At 38.8% G+C, this 16748-nt stretch overlaps 1 protein-coding gene across 3 annotated transcripts in view; it reads left to right on the top strand.

Moving 5' to 3' along the window:
• Positions 1 to 2770: 2770 nt before the first annotated feature.
• Positions 2771 to 16748, top strand: part of NALF1 (NALCN channel auxiliary factor 1) — a 687255-nt gene continuing 673277 nt past the window's right edge. For 2 of the 3 annotated variants that reach the window (XR_011645808.1, XM_071208209.1), the window contains exon 1: positions 3392 to 4420. Coding sequence is in view for 2 of the 3 variants with exons in the window: in XM_071208209.1 (XP_071064310.1) it covers positions 3485 to 4420 (936 nt within the window). In the remaining variant the exon portion in view is untranslated. Of the gene's footprint in view, positions 4421 to 16748 lie in introns of all 3 variants that reach the window. The other variant, XM_004471204.5, reaches the window with a different exon arrangement.

Below are 16748 nucleotides of genomic sequence, written 5' to 3' on the forward strand. Positions count from 1 at the left end.
CTGTACGCCTTTACCCCAAATAAATACCCTTTATAAAAGCCAACACATTTTTGGTAGTTTGCATTGGCAGCCCTTATGCAAACTGAAATACCCTGGAACCCAGGCATTAAGCAACTTCCTCTACCTAAATCTAGGTAGAGGAAGGGAGGAGGGGGGAAGAGAACTGGGACAAGGAAAAAAAAAAATTCCAGCCCTGGACTTATAAAACGAAAAGCATGGGGCTGTTCAATTTAATCTATAAGGCATCAGAAAGCCCAACAGAGAGAATGATTTCACAATTTCTAATATAGTATGCTTTTACTTTTATGTCCTGTAAAATATTTTATATCAAGAAATAGAAGTGAAGGTTTCTGAGATGATCTTCTAAGGCCATTTATTTATACAATAGAAAATGCCAGACCCTCTACTCATATTGTCTACATGTGGTCTTTTAGCTGAAAATTACATATTAATTTGATTTGACTGCAGAGGACTGACGTTTTAAATTTAAGAAGAGACTAAACATGATGACAGAGTGGAAGACAAAACACGATCTCAAGAGATTTTCCCCAAAACTATCTTCATCCGAAACACTGTACAAGAAAAGAATAGGTTATTCAGTATAGAAATAACTTAAATACTTAAAAAGATTATCTGCTCAGCTTAAGTGGGGTTTGGATATAAAGCGTAGGAAAAAAATGTCATGTTTAATTTTGAGCAGAACATCCTTTATTGTTTATTTAAAGGTGTTTAAAGCAAGAGTAAACTTGCCATAGAAAGTAGTTCCTAGAGCTTTTATAAAATTAATGAATTTTAACACTTTTAAATCCAAAAGTACCAGAATACTATACTTATGCGAAGATATGCTGAAACATTACATGACATACTTATAGATCAACCAGCCATCAAACTGGACCCATCTTTCTCGGTCCAGTTTGAGGCATATAGTTTTTAGAACATAGTATTTAAGTAGTAAAATTTGGTGTATATCTTACTAAGTTGCGTAAGGACTAATTGGTTGACTTCTGCCATAAATAATTTTGTAACTTCCTATTTAAAAATACCGACTTCTCCCGCATCCCAACACCCCCAGCCCCTCTAAAAGGAAAATGAATACGTATGATGCATCCCTTTGGTTCTCAAGGTTGTCAACCTGGAACGAGAGGACCGCTATTCTGCTGTTGTGAATATGCACCCGAGCAGTGTCTTAGGGTCATTTAGAAGCAGGGAAGGAAAGTCGACACAGCCCCGTGCCCCGTGCCCCGTGCAGCAAACCGCGTGTCATATGCAACCGCGGGAGAGTGCGCCTGACAGCGCGGCGCTCCTACCGGTGCGGGTACGGAAAACGCCTGGCGCCAGTGCAGCGTTCCAGCGCGGCCGGCTGCCGGTGGGGGTCGGAGATGGGGGCCGGAATGGGTGCTGGTTTTAGGTAAAAATGATACTGCTGTTTGCACTCAACAACCGCCGGTACGCGCCGGGATCCAGGGGACCCCAGGTTTTCCCAGCGTGTTTGTCTCTTTACCTTTTCTGCGCGCCGAGAGCCGACGCTAAGGGGCACCAGAGACTCGGACTGCGGTGACTTGACTCCCCGGCAGCAGAACTCTCTCGCTGCTGCGGAAGTCCTGGGGAACAGAAAAAAACCAATTCATTGGGGGCTGGGGCGCAGGCGGGAGGCTTGGGGGTGGGGTGGGGTGGTTTCACAGGAGTTTGGGATTCTCCAGATCGAAGGAGGAATTCCCTGAGGTTAGGACCTAGAACCCCCCGGGGAGGGGGGGTGGGGTGGGTAGTGCAAGGCACTGACTCGCGGTAGTGGAGGTTTTTCTGTTTTTTTCTTAAGAATCTATGAGGCCACTTCTCATCTTCTATTTTCAATTGTGGAAACATAGACAGATAGGAAACTGTCACATAGGTGACTAGATAGATACCTGCACACACACACTCACGATTCTATCATCCCTTCCTTATAATGAAATCAACTGACAATAGAACACACTTATAGCTGTTGCTCTCCAGGAGTCCCGAGGCACATTCAGAGAGACCAAATGTCACCCTGTCACTCCTCTAGCTAGTTTGTGTTTACTCCCCCGGATTACCCCCTAGCTGAAGCAGATCATTCATTAAGAGCACAGTACACAGGTCCTTTCCCCTCCGGCCCCCCCCCCCCCCCCCAGCCTCTACCTGCCGGCCTTAAACTCGTACTTTTTCGAGTGACAGAGGGGAGGAGGGAGTGGGGAGATGATGAAGAAACTAAACATCATCCCCAACCATACAGTCCACCTTCTGACTTCTCTCAGTGATAAAAGAAAAAAATAAACGTGGGAAAGGGGGGGGGGGGGGGAGTGGCAGGAAGGAAGGGACAAGCCCCTGAGCCCAGGAAGCCCGCGTTGGGGGACACTCCCCAAAGTCGGCCCCCACCTCCTCCTTCCCCACTTCCTTCTTCGCCCTCCTCCTTGGGCCGAATCTGGTGCCAATGCGCCAGGATGGAGAGATCTCGGCGCGGGAGGAGATGACGCAAAAGCCAGCGCTGTCCCCCCCCCCCCCCCCAAAAAAAAAAAAAGTGTTTCTTCAGGACGAAGATGGCGGCAACTTAGCCCGGGCACTGAAGATGACTGGGGTTCTCGGGAGACCCAGCCCAGGCGATTCGGCCCCGAGGTCCCGGGGAGACGGCGCGCGGCGAGCGCCGCAGCAGCCGGGCGGCGGCGTCAGTAGCGGCAGCCCGGGAGGCGGCGGCGGCGGCGGCGGCAGCGCCCGCGGGCAGACCTGCGGCAGCGGCGGCGGCGGCGGCAGCAGCAGCAGCAGCAGTTAGAGCGCGGGGTGGGGGGTGGGGGGGAGGGAGAGCCCTGTCGGCGGCGGCTGCCCAGGCTCTGGACTAGGGGGGAGAGAGAGAGAAGTAGGAGGAGGAGGAGGAGAAGAAAAAGGAGAAGGAAAAGAAGGAGGAGGAAGAGGAGGAGAAGAAGAGGAGGAGGAGAGGAGGAGGGGAGGCGCTCTGGTCGCCGTCAGTGGGCAGCGGAGACGCGGCATGCCCCTGGCAGGGGAGAGCGGGCTGCCCTCAGCAGGACCATGGGGCCCGGCGCTCTGACCATGCCTGGGTGAGAGGAGCAGCGCCAGCCGCCCCGCCGCCTCCACCATCACCTCCTGCACTCAGCCTCACCACCGGCCACCAGCCACCAGCACCAGCCTCCTCCGCCTCTTCTCTCTTTCTCTCTCTCTCTCTCCCTCTCTTTCTCTCTCTCTACATTATTGTTTCCCACTCGACCGAGAATGGGGTCTGCGGATGCATAGGTGGGAAGCAAGGCAGGTTTTCCTCCAAAGCCTGGTAATATTTCTGTAGGCAACAGAAGAGAGAGAGAAAAGAGAGGGAGTGAGAGAGAGAGGGAGAGGGAGAGAGAGAAGAAACGGGAGGAGGGGATAAGGAAATTAAACCCTTTAAGTCAATGCATATTGTGGTGACACCGGCACAGGAGCCCTCACGGTGGAGTCGGCCAGGGCTGTGCGTTCCCAAAATATGACCAGGGGTGCTTGGATGTGTCGGCAGTATGACGACGGCTTAAAAATCTGGTTGGCAGCACCCCGGGAGAACGAGAAACCGTTCACCGATTCAGAGAGGGCTCAGAAATGGCGACTGTCTCTGGCATCTCTCTTGTTTTTCACAGTCCTGCTCTCTGATCACTTGTGGTTCTGCGCTGAGGCCAAACTGACTCGGACCCGGGACAAGGAGCAGCAGCAGCAGCAGCAGCAGCAGCAGCGGCAGCAGCAGCAGCAGCAGCAGCAGAGGCAGCGGCAGCAGCAGCAGCAGCAGCAGCAGCAGCGGCAGCGGCAGCAGGAGCCCTCCTGGCCGGCGCTCCTGGCGAGCATGGGGGAATCCTCGCCCGCCGCCCAGGCACACAGACTCCTCTCCGCCTCCTCGTCCCCCACCCTGCCCCCCTCCCCCGGCGACGGCGGCGGCGGCGGCCAGGGCAACCGAGGCAAAAACAACCGGAGCAAGGCTCTTTTTCTAGGAAACTCCGCCAAACCCGTGTGGCGCCTGGAGACTTGTTACCCCCAGGGCGCCTCTTCGGGCCAGTGCTTCACGATCGAAAACGCGGACGCCGTGTGCGCCAGGAACTGGAGTCGGGGGGTGGCGGCCGGGGGGGAGGAGCAGCAGGTGAGAGGCAAGCCTCCAACTCCGCTCTGGAACTTGTCGGATTTTTACCTTTCGTTTTGTAATTCCTACACACTTTGGGAGTTGTTCTCGGGGCTGTCCAGTCCCAACACTTTGAACTGCAGTTTGGATGTGGTGCTCAAGGAGGACGGCGAGATGACCGCCTGCAGGCAGTGCGTCGAGGCTTACCAAGACTACGACCACCACGCGCAGGAGAAATACGAAGAGTTTGAAAGTGTGCTCCATAAATACTTACAGTCGGAGGAGTACTCGGTGAAATCATGCCCCGAGGACTGTAAGGTAGGAACAGCGGAGTTTCCCTCCCCTTTTCCTGCTCCTTTCTATCTACGTTTGCTCGGTTGTGGTCTCCTCTAGGGTTCTTCAAATATTTTTTGTTGGTGTTGGCTCTGGTTTCGTTACATCCGTGGTTAACCGTGGTTGTAAGAGATTCGCTTGCTGCTTGTGTCAGGGACCTGGTGGACTGTTTCCTCTTCTCGGCCATCCCTGGAGATGGGAGAAGGTTCTGGTCTTCTGAGATCATAAAGCTGGTGCTTCAGCTGTTTCTTACAACCAGGCTATAGACTCGAACTTGGTTACTTTTTCTTTTCTTTTCTTTTTTTTTTTTCATCGTGGAATTTGACTAGTCAGGAAGACCGTGAAGGGAATGCATATTAATGGCCACAGCTAAAGTCAGAAGTGTCGGAGACGGGCATTTGTGGTCTGGTATATGGACTTGTTCACGTGAACTCTCTTAGAGTTGAGTAGAGGGTCAGAAAGTGTAGTTGTTTATATAGGGGGAAAAGGCATTCTGTCTGTTTTACAGAGTAGTTCTAGTTGCTTGGAAAGTCTAGGGCCTACCTGAGCTTACTTAGACTCTTTAATTCCCGCCCCCCCCCCCCCCCACACTTAGAATTTTGTATAATAATTGAGCTGAGAATAACTCTGACTGGTGAGTTTTAATTAGGAACTTGGTAATTGTTTTTCAGTGCTAGTTTATTTATGAGGCACCTTATGTAATTAGCTTGAATTTTCAGATGCTCTCCAGAATTACTAAGTGGCAAAGGCTGCATGCTAAAAATGAGAATTTATTGAACTCTTTAATAACTTGTATTATATTCACACTCTCGTTGTTGGGTATAATAAAGAAAATAACTCTTACTGATTGGCAAAGAAGTGTCTGCAAGTTTATTAAGAAATTGCCAGGGCCCCTGTGGGTGGAATCCCGGAGAGGGGAGAGTCGCTGTTCGTGGTGCTGAAATGAGATTTGGTGCCTAAGAGCTCTGTTGAAGATGAAGATACTGCAGTGACCTTTATTAGGGAAGCAATGATGACAGAATCTGAATAAACCTGAATGTTTCTAAGGATAACTTATTTAGAAATATTATAAAACTAGAAGTGTTTTTCAAAATATGTAATACACCACAGTCTCTTCTTTTTTCTTTCCTACTTTCTCACACAAATGGAGCAACTGTACCTCTGCCTCCCTTGCTTTGTGCTGGGAAAGTGCAGTCAAGGGCAGTGGGGATCAAAGGATCTAGTGCTATTTTGACAAGAGAAGTGGGCTAATGGATACCTATTAAAAATGAACATAGTTGAAGGACCAGTTTTTACTTTGGGTTAATTAGTTGTGCTTTTGATAATTAAGCTAATCTCAAACTAACCTTGTTTTGTCAACATTTTTTAAGAGTGGAGGCAGAGATCGCCTTGAAAATAGTAATGCCAAGTTTATAACATTAATTTAGAATGCTACTTCATTTGATAAATATATCTTAAACTTTACTGCATTTTTCCATACCACTGTGTAACTTTGCCTGAGAATTCATATTCATCTTAATGGTAGAAATTAATAATGAATGACTAGTGTATCTACTGAACAATTATTTATCATGACAAGATGTGTTACATTGAAAGTGTAAAGATAAGGAAAATATTATTTCCACAAATTCTAGTACTCATAAAAAGGGTTCAGAGATTTCAGTATATTTATGTTCTAAAACTTGAGTGGTTCCTTGTAAGATTTTGAATTTGCCTACCTCCCTGAATGCAAACCTCATAGCAATTTCTAATAATTTTCATTTGCCTACTTTAACTATTTAAAAGAGAATTTGTGTTGCCACATAGACTGAGGCATATTTTCAAGTAAGTATGTCAAATACGTCTTTGTTCTAATGTCCAGACATTTATACATACATATATACATATATATAATATCTTTCCTCTTTGACCTGAAATAATTTTCAACTTTATATTTATATCATCATAGCCATAGGGTATATTGTAGGATAAGCTAAATTATAATGTTATGGACTACATTTGTATTGTATTTTTGTGTAAAGGAGTAGTTGTTAACTGTATAAACAAAAGCATGTTGTAAAAACCCTACCTCCTTTGTAAAAAAAAAAAAATCCTTCGCATTGAAATATATACATATGGGCATTTGAGTTTCTTACCACCACATTACAGAATTTATGACCTGTGATGTCTTTTAGATATTTCTCGGTTGTTTGATATGTTTGTCAGATTTGGTCAACAATAACTGCTTTCAAAAATTACACCTTCAAATTTAAAGTGCTAGCGTTCTTAGTTGATGACTCAAAAAATCAATTGGGTAATATGTAAAATTATAATATAGGCATAGTTTCTTGGTTAAATATATAATTTCTCTAGAAGTCTGAAAAAGTCACAAACATGCTTACATACAAACTGTGCCAAATGGTTTTAAATGGTACTTGTAGTCTTTTAAGAATGTGTCTGAGTTACTTTTTAAATAAATTTGCTTATTTTAAAGATATCTATTACTATAAAATAATAGCTATTATAAGGACCTTGTTGAAGATATATTTCATGCAAAAATTTCCATATTTTAATGGAGCCCAGGCTCCATTAAAAGTAAATGTATTATATTTCTGGAATTGGTAATAAAGTCATGAGAAAATTCCATTTTAATAGTTTATAAATACCATATTAATTAAAAATATAGACAGGAGAATACATAAAAGTATGTCAGTAATGTTAATTATTAAAATTCATATTTTAGGAGAAATATTCACTTTATTTTGGCTATATATAATTGAATGATTAAAAATTATTTCTAATTTTTAAGAGTTGGCACATATTGTTACTTTCTAGTTTTATATTCTCCTTCCATTTTGACAAATGTCCATGTTCTAGGTATGTATAAAATGAAAATTGTTTAAAATTCATTTTGACTTAAGCGGTTTCAAAAGGTTTCTGAGTTGTTATACTGGGGGGAAAAAAAAACCTGAGAAAGAGATATAATTGAAACATAGTGTCCTGAGTCCATAGTAATTGGAGATCAAAAACAGTTTGGGTTTACTTTAGCAAACCTTATATTGCAATGTGATAGAGGTCATTTGCACCCAAAATACTTTTTAATATTCTGATAAGATTTATTTTTTTATTTAAAATAAAAGAAATACTTGTTTATCCAGGAAATAATTTCTGGATTTACTCATTATGCCTTAAGACAGATAGTCGGTGAAAGTGGATTTGAGACTAGATTCTAATGCAAATAATTGCATCATATGTACTTTAATTCTCCCAGAATAAATTCCCATATTTGTATTCTCAAGAATTTATGCATTCTCATATTTTTATTATTACAATCTCATATGAAAGCAAGTTATAGTACTTATTTTCATTTAATAGATACTGACCAAAATACTACTTTGCAAAGTTAGACATTTATAATAATCATGATACCCCAGACTTACAGTCTTGTTTTGTAGGCACTGCTCATAAACATTAACCAGTTTGAGTATGCAAAGTTTGTTTACAAAATGTACAATTTGAAAAAAAGACATTTCTTAATTTTTTATTTATTTTGATGTCATGTACTATAGATTCTTAATGAAGTAGTTTTATTTCAAAAAGTAAAGTTATGAATATCACAATTTTTTTCACTTAAATGTTGAACCCAAAATATTATTTGTGGTTGACTATGTACTATTTTACAAATTAAGCCACTATCCAGAGGTGCGAATTACATATACAAATTTTTTTTAATTCTCCACTTTATTATTTTCAGACCATATTTTTATAGTTGAATCGCGTCTCTGCAAAATCAAAGTGTGATCATGCATGTAATCATTTTAACCACTAACATTATTAATAATATCAAAGTATCTGTTATAACTATTTCTATGACCCAGATACATGTTTTTAAAAAATATATATTTTTATTCCATAGACAACTACTAATTTATGGTTTGTGCTTTATTTTTATAGAGTGACACCCAGGATTTTATCTTAACATTTAGATGCCTATTGTTTTACCGACCAAAGAATGACTATTTTTGCTTTTGATTTGTAACTGGGTCAAATTAGTGGCTATATAGGGCATAACCACAAAGTCTTTGAATAATTGCTATTACATATTGGTTTTAGTCACTCTTGGTAGGTGAGCTTAGTGTCTGCATATGGAAGGTGAGTTAAAGTGTGAAGGAAAGCAAATCAAGCAATCCTCGTAGTTTTATCATTTCCCGCATATAAATAATAATCCATTATGACAATTTTTTCTTGCTAGATTGAAGATAAACATATACATATTTCAAACAAAAGAACATGGATTTTAATTATCTGAACCATTGCTTCTATTTTCACTTTTTGACTTCCTGTTAACCACTTCCCTACAGCCGTGACGTTGATTAGGCACCAAACAGCTGTTTATGGTATATACATTAGCACAGCAAAAGTATTTCTTTAGTGCTGGTGGAAATTTACACTAGATAAATGGTTCATGGATAACATTGGAATTTCCTGACAAGCTTTGAAAGCACTAAACCATGGGACTTCTCACCGTTATTCTCAAGAAATTCTAATTTAGTTGGTCTGGGTTGTGGCAAAGGCTTTGGGATCTTTCATAGTTTCCCAAGATATTCTAAAGAACAGGCAAGATTGCGAACCAGGGTTCTAATTGACAGTGCAACTAATATGGCTAGATTTTTTTTAGCTCTTATGTCTCTATAGTACAGGAAAATCCCATTTGTTCGGTGACGAGGGTGAAATTCAGACAGATATTTTTAAAAAGTGGTAGAGGCAATGGGACATAGTCAGAGGGCAGGGGGCACTTATGTAGTGACTAGGCTAAGGAAGTAAATGAGAAATGAACTAGGTGAAGGGGTTAGGCATTGTGCCAGAGGAGAATACAGAGATAAGGAGATGGATGCGGAGAGAACTAGAGATTTGAATATTTAAAATGGGTCTGTTGGCCATGGGTTTTCTGTCTTTTGACCAGAACTGAGTTATGCTACTGGGTGTTCATGTAATAATGGGCAGAGAGAAGGAACACAGAAATTGAACAACTTTTTGTAAGACTCATCAAATATTTGGTTAGACGTGTTTTTGCTTCTAATTTTGACCTATAAAATGGTTAAAATTAAGATTTCCTCAAAAGGTCATGGTTGGATATAAGATAAAATCTTTCGGCTTGTCATGATGCTTCTAGATTCTTTCTTCATCTAGCCACTTTAGTAAACCTGTTAATTACTATTACTAAGCCCTAATCTACGTGGCAGTGTGTGTGTTGATAAGCCACATTTTTTGACATATCTATAATACTGCAGTTCTAATTAAAATTCGTATAGCTTTTTGCAGAGACAAACTGCGAAGTAGTCATGGATTAGTACCAAGCTTAATTTAGCAGTTAGTTTGAAAAGGAATTGATAATTGTTCTGTTTTGAAGTGACTTTAACATCAGATCTTCTTTTATTTTCTAACATTTTAAGTTATAAATGCTGTAAAACACTAAACATAAGCTTATTTTACTAAGACATTAAATATGATCATAATAGAAATAATAACATTTCTTTACTAAAATGGTCAAGTTTACTTTGAGTATTTAAAATTGAAAATGAGATGGTTATATTTGTCCTTCCTGAGTAATACATAGTTATTTATACTACATATTGCATCAGAATGTAGGAAAATGCTTAATTCTGGGGTGTCTTAAGGTATCCTTAAATAATAGTTGCTTTTTCCCTTATAGTCTATTTCTACATTCAATCATTTATAAAGATGTTCTAGAGGCTACACGGAAGGTAAAAACTCCTGCGAAAAATAGAAGCTTAACAACTGTTTAAATAGTTATTGATCTTAGTATTAAAAATAGCTTTACAGATATGTGAAATAGGTGAGTACAGTAATGTGTCTCCTCTCAATTGCTTCTATGCAAGTACATAGGGATTTCTATGCCAGCTGCTGTACTCTGCAAAAGAAAGAAAATGTTCTCTAATCAAAATTATGAAATTGATGACATTTGTTTTGGCCTTTTCACCCCTCATTTTCCACTCCCCCTTGCTATTGCACCTTCTTGCTTTCACCTAGCTATGTCCTTCTCTGTCCTCTGGAAACTGCCTTTCTGGGGCCTGTGTCCCTTAGAAAGCCTGAAGTTTTAAAATTTTTTTCTTACTTCTCTACACCCATCAAAAATGATCAGTCTTATCTCTATTTCTAAAAGAACTATGACTGATATTGTTTATTTGAAAAGAAAATTGAACTAAGATGTAAGTGGATGATCATGATAATGCATTAGATCTTTCAGAAAATGATTTGAATTACTCATATGCATTTAAGATCTGGAAGGAAGCTTCAATAGCAGCTAACAATCTTTCAAATTTATTAAATAACAGAAACTGTTCTAATTCATTTAATCCTCACATAAACAAGATAGGTAGGTATTACCATAAATTTTACAGACACATAAAGTTAGGGCATAAAGTTAATTTCCCAAGGTCAAATAGCTGGTTAGTATTAAGGCTCAAATTCACTTAGGATTTTAGTATTTTTTCTTTTCCCTTTTTATTATGAGCCTTTTCATACTTTCAAAAAATGGATAGCTTAATGTAAGGCCACATAAACCTATCATATAGAGTTAACAATTGTGAAAAAATGTTGCCAAATCTGCTTTTTAAATTATTTATTTTAACTGATCATTTAGTAACATTTTTATAGATGATGTAGAAGGCTACAGACACCTGGGATAGATGTCAGGAATTCCAGGATCATCTTTTAAAAGATCTAGGGGGAGATATAAATATAAATAAATGGAATAAACATCAGTAGAACACTTAAATTTCTGATTTAAATTTTAGTGTTGTTTCAGACAAAAGAGTTTTGGTGAGAGGGAAATAAATGTTGGAGATTTGTGATAATTCTTTACAATACATTCATAAGATAAATGCAATCACTTTTTGTTTATGATTTTAAGCCAACAGTTCCATTTTTACCTTCTTGTTTTAAACGATATTTAAGTTTATTGGTTGGGAATTGTCTATATTGCCTAACAGATATAACACTTAGAATCTGAATTTTTCTCTCTCATTTTAGAGAGTTGAATGTTCAGATTGGAGCAGTGAGAAGTTCTTTTCGATTACTCAAACTATTCTGATAGTTTAGTTTTCCTGAGGTGGAAAAGTTAAGAGATAGATTCATCCACAATGCCTGAATCAAAATATGAATTTAATCTTCTTAAATGCAGCAATGGTTAGGAAATCCTGAGGCTCATTCTCTCCCCAGGTATTTTATTTTATATGTGAATTGGTGATATCCCTGTGTTATTCCTGGGTTATAGAAATGAGGTAATGTATATAATATGTTTGATGCAGAGACTGGTATATGAAAAGCACTTTGTTATTGATAAGAATTGATAAGAAATTGGGTTACCACTGACAAGATATGCACTATAAGAACCATTTTATAAATGAAAAAAACTGAAACTTTAAAAAATGGAATAACTTGCCTCTTGTCATAGAACAATGGAGGTGCAGCCAGAATTTTAAGTCATCCTTGTCTCACACTTTATGTTTTGCTTAATTACTAGGTTATATTGTTTCTTGTATACCATACCATGAATAGGTGCTGAGAATAAAGAGGTGATAAGGATGAGATCCTTGTCCAAACTAGCCTCACAGTCTAATATCAGATCAAGAAATAGACAAATAATTATAGCATAATGTGATAATTTAGTTTTTAACTACCTTCTGTGAGAATGTGTACTTCACAGAGGAGGTGATATTGGATCCAGGTTTTGAAGTATGAAAAGAAGTTTGATATATAGAGATGGGAAAGGTTTTAAAGGCATGTCGAATAGAGCTTTCAGTGACAGTGTTAAAAGAAAATGAGAAGTTCAGTATGGCTGCAATAAAATGTGTCAAGAGCAATAGGAAATACCTATGTGGGCAATGTAAGTACTTGACTGCGAAGAACCATTTATCCCATGTTAATGCATCTGAATTCCATCCTTTGTGTGATAAATTATCAAAGAGCAATTTTAACTAAGGGAGTGGTAATACTGGGTAATTTGTTGTGCTTAAAAGTTAGCTCCGGCAAAAGCACAGCAGTGATTAGAAAAGAGTGAAGTGAAGACAGACAGACCAATTCAGAAGCTGCTTTTGTGTATAGAAGGAATCAGCACCCTCTGATAGACATTTCTGTGATGATGGTAATGCTTTATAATCTGCACCGTCCAAGTAGGGTGGTCTCTTCTCTAGCATGTGATACTATTGAACATTTGAAATACGGCTCATGCAGATGGAGAACTGAATTTTCTATTTCATTCAGTTGTAATTAGTTTACATTTAAATAGCCTGTGTGGTATCCAAGTGGCTACCACATTGGACAGTAGAAGTCTACATGACTACAGTGGTTACAGAAGTAGGGAAGAAAGGCCAGGTTGAAGAGACATTTCTGAGTTTGAATTGACAGTATTTAGTGACCAATTGCTATGTAGAGGGGGATATGATTCAAGCTTTACGAAAGGTGAGACTGGGTGGGTGTTGATGAAGAACAAGTAGGGACTGAGATTGGTGAAGAGAATAAATTCATATTTGGAGATGATACCAAGAGGAGAAGTCCAGTGGGTAGTATCTCATTTGAGCAGGGAGTTTGCGTGTGAAGTTCACTCTGTACATGTAGGTTCGATTCTGAAAGTTTTGGGCAGAGATGAGAGGATTTAACAAAAACAATGTGAGGCATGTCAAGCACCCTGAGAAAGATTTAAAGTTTTAGGCAGAGTTTTCCTCTTTTTGTCAAAAACTGAGACTGAGATGGAGAGAGAGAGACAGAGAGACAGAATATGAATCATGAGAACGTGATGAGCTGAAAGCCAAAGGCAAGGATGCTTTTATTAGAGAAATTTTGGGTTTACAGAAAAATCATGCAGAAAATACAGAGTTCCAATATGTCTTACTATGCATGGTTTTCCCAATTTTATTAACACTTTGCATTAGTATGGTGCCTTTGTTACAATTTATGAAATATATTGTTAAAATTATATTATTAACTATAAAGTATGGTTTACATTTGGTTTTGCTTTTTGTGTTGTATGCTCCCATGTTTTAAAAATTTTTACTATAATAACATATATAAACTTAAAATTTCCTGCTAATAACCATATTCAAATATATAATTCAGGGATTACATTCAAATGTTGTACTACCATAACTACCATCCATTACCAAAACTTTTCCATCAATGAAACAGAAACTCAATTAAGCTTTAACTCCCCCATTCCCTCCTCCACCTCAGCCCCTGGTAACCTCTATTCTGGTCATAACTGAATGAATTTGCTTATTCTCATTGTTTCATGTCAGTGAGATCATACAATATTTGTCTTTTGTTTCTGGCTTATTTTATTCAACATGTTATCTTCAAAGGTTCATCCAGTTGTTGCATTATCAGAACTTCATTCCCTTTTATGGCTGAAAAATATTCCTTTGTATGAATATACACACTTTGTTTATCCATTCATTGATTGATGGATACTTGGGTTGCTTTCATCCTTCAGCAACGTTGGTGTGCAAATATCTGTTCAAGTCCCTGCTTTTAATTCTTTTAGGTATATACATTGAGGTGGGATTGCTGGGTCATATGGGAATTCTGTACTTAATTTTCTGAGGAACTGCCAAACTGTTTTCCAAGGCATCTGTACATTTTACATTCCTACCAACAAGTAACAAGTGTTTCTATTTCTCCACATACTTTGTAGCACTTTCCTATTTTACTTTTTTAGTTGTAGCCATTCTAGTGGGTATGAAATGGTATCTCATTGTAGTTTTAGTTTGCATTTCTCTAATGCCTAATGCTGTGAGCCTCTTTTCATGTACTTATCGGCCATTGGTATATCCTCTTTAGAGAAATGTCTATTCAAGTTTTTACCTATTTTTTAAATGATTTATTTTATTCATTTATTCTCCCCCACCCCTTGTTGTTTGAGGTTGCAATCTGCTCTCTGTGTCCATTTGCTGTGTGCTCTCTGTGACTGCTCATCTTCTCTTTTAGGAGGCACTGGGAACTGAACCTGGTACCTCCCATGTTGGGAGAGAGGTGCTCAATCGCTCGAGCCACCTCAACTCCGTGGGTTATTGTGTCTCTCATTGTCTTTCCTCTTTGTCTCTTTGTTGTGTCAGCTTAGCACGCCTGTCAGTCGTGCCAGCCAGCCTTCTCCAGGAGGCACCAGGAACTGAACGTTGGACCTCCCATGTGGTAGGCAGAAGCCCAGTCGCTTGAGCCACATCTTCTTCCCTCTTTTACCCATTTTTAATCAGGTTTTTTGTCTTTTTACTGTTGAGTTGTAGGACTTCTTTATATATTCTGGATATTAAACCCTTATTGGATTTGTGGCTTCCAAATATTTTCTTGATTCTGTAGGTCGTCTTTTTACTTTGTAGTTTGATGCATGAAAGTTTTTAATTTTGACGAAGGCCCATTTATGTAGTTTTTCTTCTGTTGCTCATGTTTTTTGTATAAAATCTAAGAAACAGTTTCCTAACACAAGGTCCTGAACATAATTTCTTATGCTTTATTCTAGGAGTTTTATATTTTTGGGTTCTTATATTAGGTTTTTGATCCATTCAAGTTAAATTTTGTATATGGTGTGCAGTAGAGGTCTACCTTCATTCTTTTGTATGTGATTATTCAGTTCTCCAGCATCATTTATTGAGGACATTATTCTTTCCCCATGTGTGGACTTGATACCTTTGTCAAAAATCCATTGACCTTAGATGTGAGGGTGTTTTTGAACTCTTGGTTCTATTCCAGTGGCCTATCTGTCTGACCTAGCGCCAATACTAATTTGCTTTGATTACTGTAGTCTTTGTAATAAGTTTTCAATTTGAGAAATGTGAATCTTCCAATATCATTCCTCTTTTTCAAGATGGTTTGTGTAGTTCTATGCCCCTTATATTCCACATAAATTTGATGATTGGCCTTTACATTTCTGCGAAGAAGACTGTTATCATTTTGATAGGGATTGTGTTGAATTTATCAATCACTTTGAGTAGAATTGATGCTAAACAATATTTAATATTCTAATGAACGTGATATGTCCTTCCATTTATTTAGGACTAATTTTATTTCTTTTAGGAATGCTTTGTAGTTTTCTGTCTGTAAGTCCTTTACATGCTTGGTTAAATTTATTTGTAGATATTTCATGTTTAAGTTCTTATTGTAAATGGAATTTTTCCCTGATATTTATCCTCTACAGATTGTTCACTACTAGTGTATAGAAACACTACTGATTTTTGTATGTTGACTTACCCCACCACTTTGCTGAATATGTATTAGCTCTAGTAGGTTTGTTGTGAATTTTTCAGGATGTTTTATATAGGATCATGTGATAATGCAAATGAAAGTTTTACTTCTCCCCCATCCAATTTAGATTCCTTTTATTTTTTTCCTTGTCTAATTGCTCTGGCAAAAAATTCCAGTGCAGTACTGAATAACAATTGTGACAGTGGGTGTCCTTATCTTCTTGCTGATTGTAGAGGGAAAGCTTCTTGATTTCTTGATCTTGGTGTATGATTCTTTTAATGTGCTATTGGATTCCATTTCCTAGCATTTTCTTGAGGATTCTACACCTAAATTCATGAGGCATATTGGACCGTAATTTTCTTTCTGTGTGATATCTTTATCAAGGTCATGTTGACCACATAGAATGAGCCAGGAGGTGTTAATGCCTCTTCAGTTTTTGGAAGTGTTGGGCAGGATTGGTGCTAATTCTTGGAATGCTTAGTAAAATTCACCAGTGATGCCAACAGACCAAGGGCTTTCTTTTGCTGAATGTTTTTGATTACTGATCTATCTCTTTATTTGTTATTGGTCTGCTGAGATCCTCTAGAGTCCTCTAGAGTCTATGAAGGTTGTTTTTTGTGTTTCTAAGAACTTTTCCATTTCATCTAGGTTATTAAATGTGTTGGTGTACAGTTGTTCATAGAATCTTCTTATATTTTTGTTTAGTCAGCAGTAATGTTGCCCCTTTTGTTTCTGCTTTCAGTAATTTGCATCCTACTTTTTTTTTAACACTTCAGTCTAACTGTTGGTTTTATTAACTATTCAAAGAACCAACTTTTGGTTTGGTTGATTCTCTTTATTGTTTTTATGTTCTCTATTTCATATACCTCCACTCTTACTTTATTTTTAAAATTTTCCTTCCTTCTTCTATCTCTGAGTTTAATTTTCTCTTCTTTTACTGGATCTACCAGTTGTGATGTTAGGTCTTTCATTTGCAATCTTTTTCTTTTGTAATGCATGCATTTGTAGCAGTAAATTCCCCTCTTAAACCACTGCCTTTACTGCATCCCATAAGTTTTGTATGCTTTGTTTTCATCAA

This window comes from Dasypus novemcinctus, chromosome 15 (assembly GCF_030445035.2).
Source record: "Dasypus novemcinctus isolate mDasNov1 chromosome 15, mDasNov1.1.hap2, whole genome shotgun sequence".
In the NCBI taxonomy this organism is placed as follows: domain Eukaryota; kingdom Metazoa; phylum Chordata; class Mammalia; order Cingulata; family Dasypodidae; genus Dasypus; species Dasypus novemcinctus.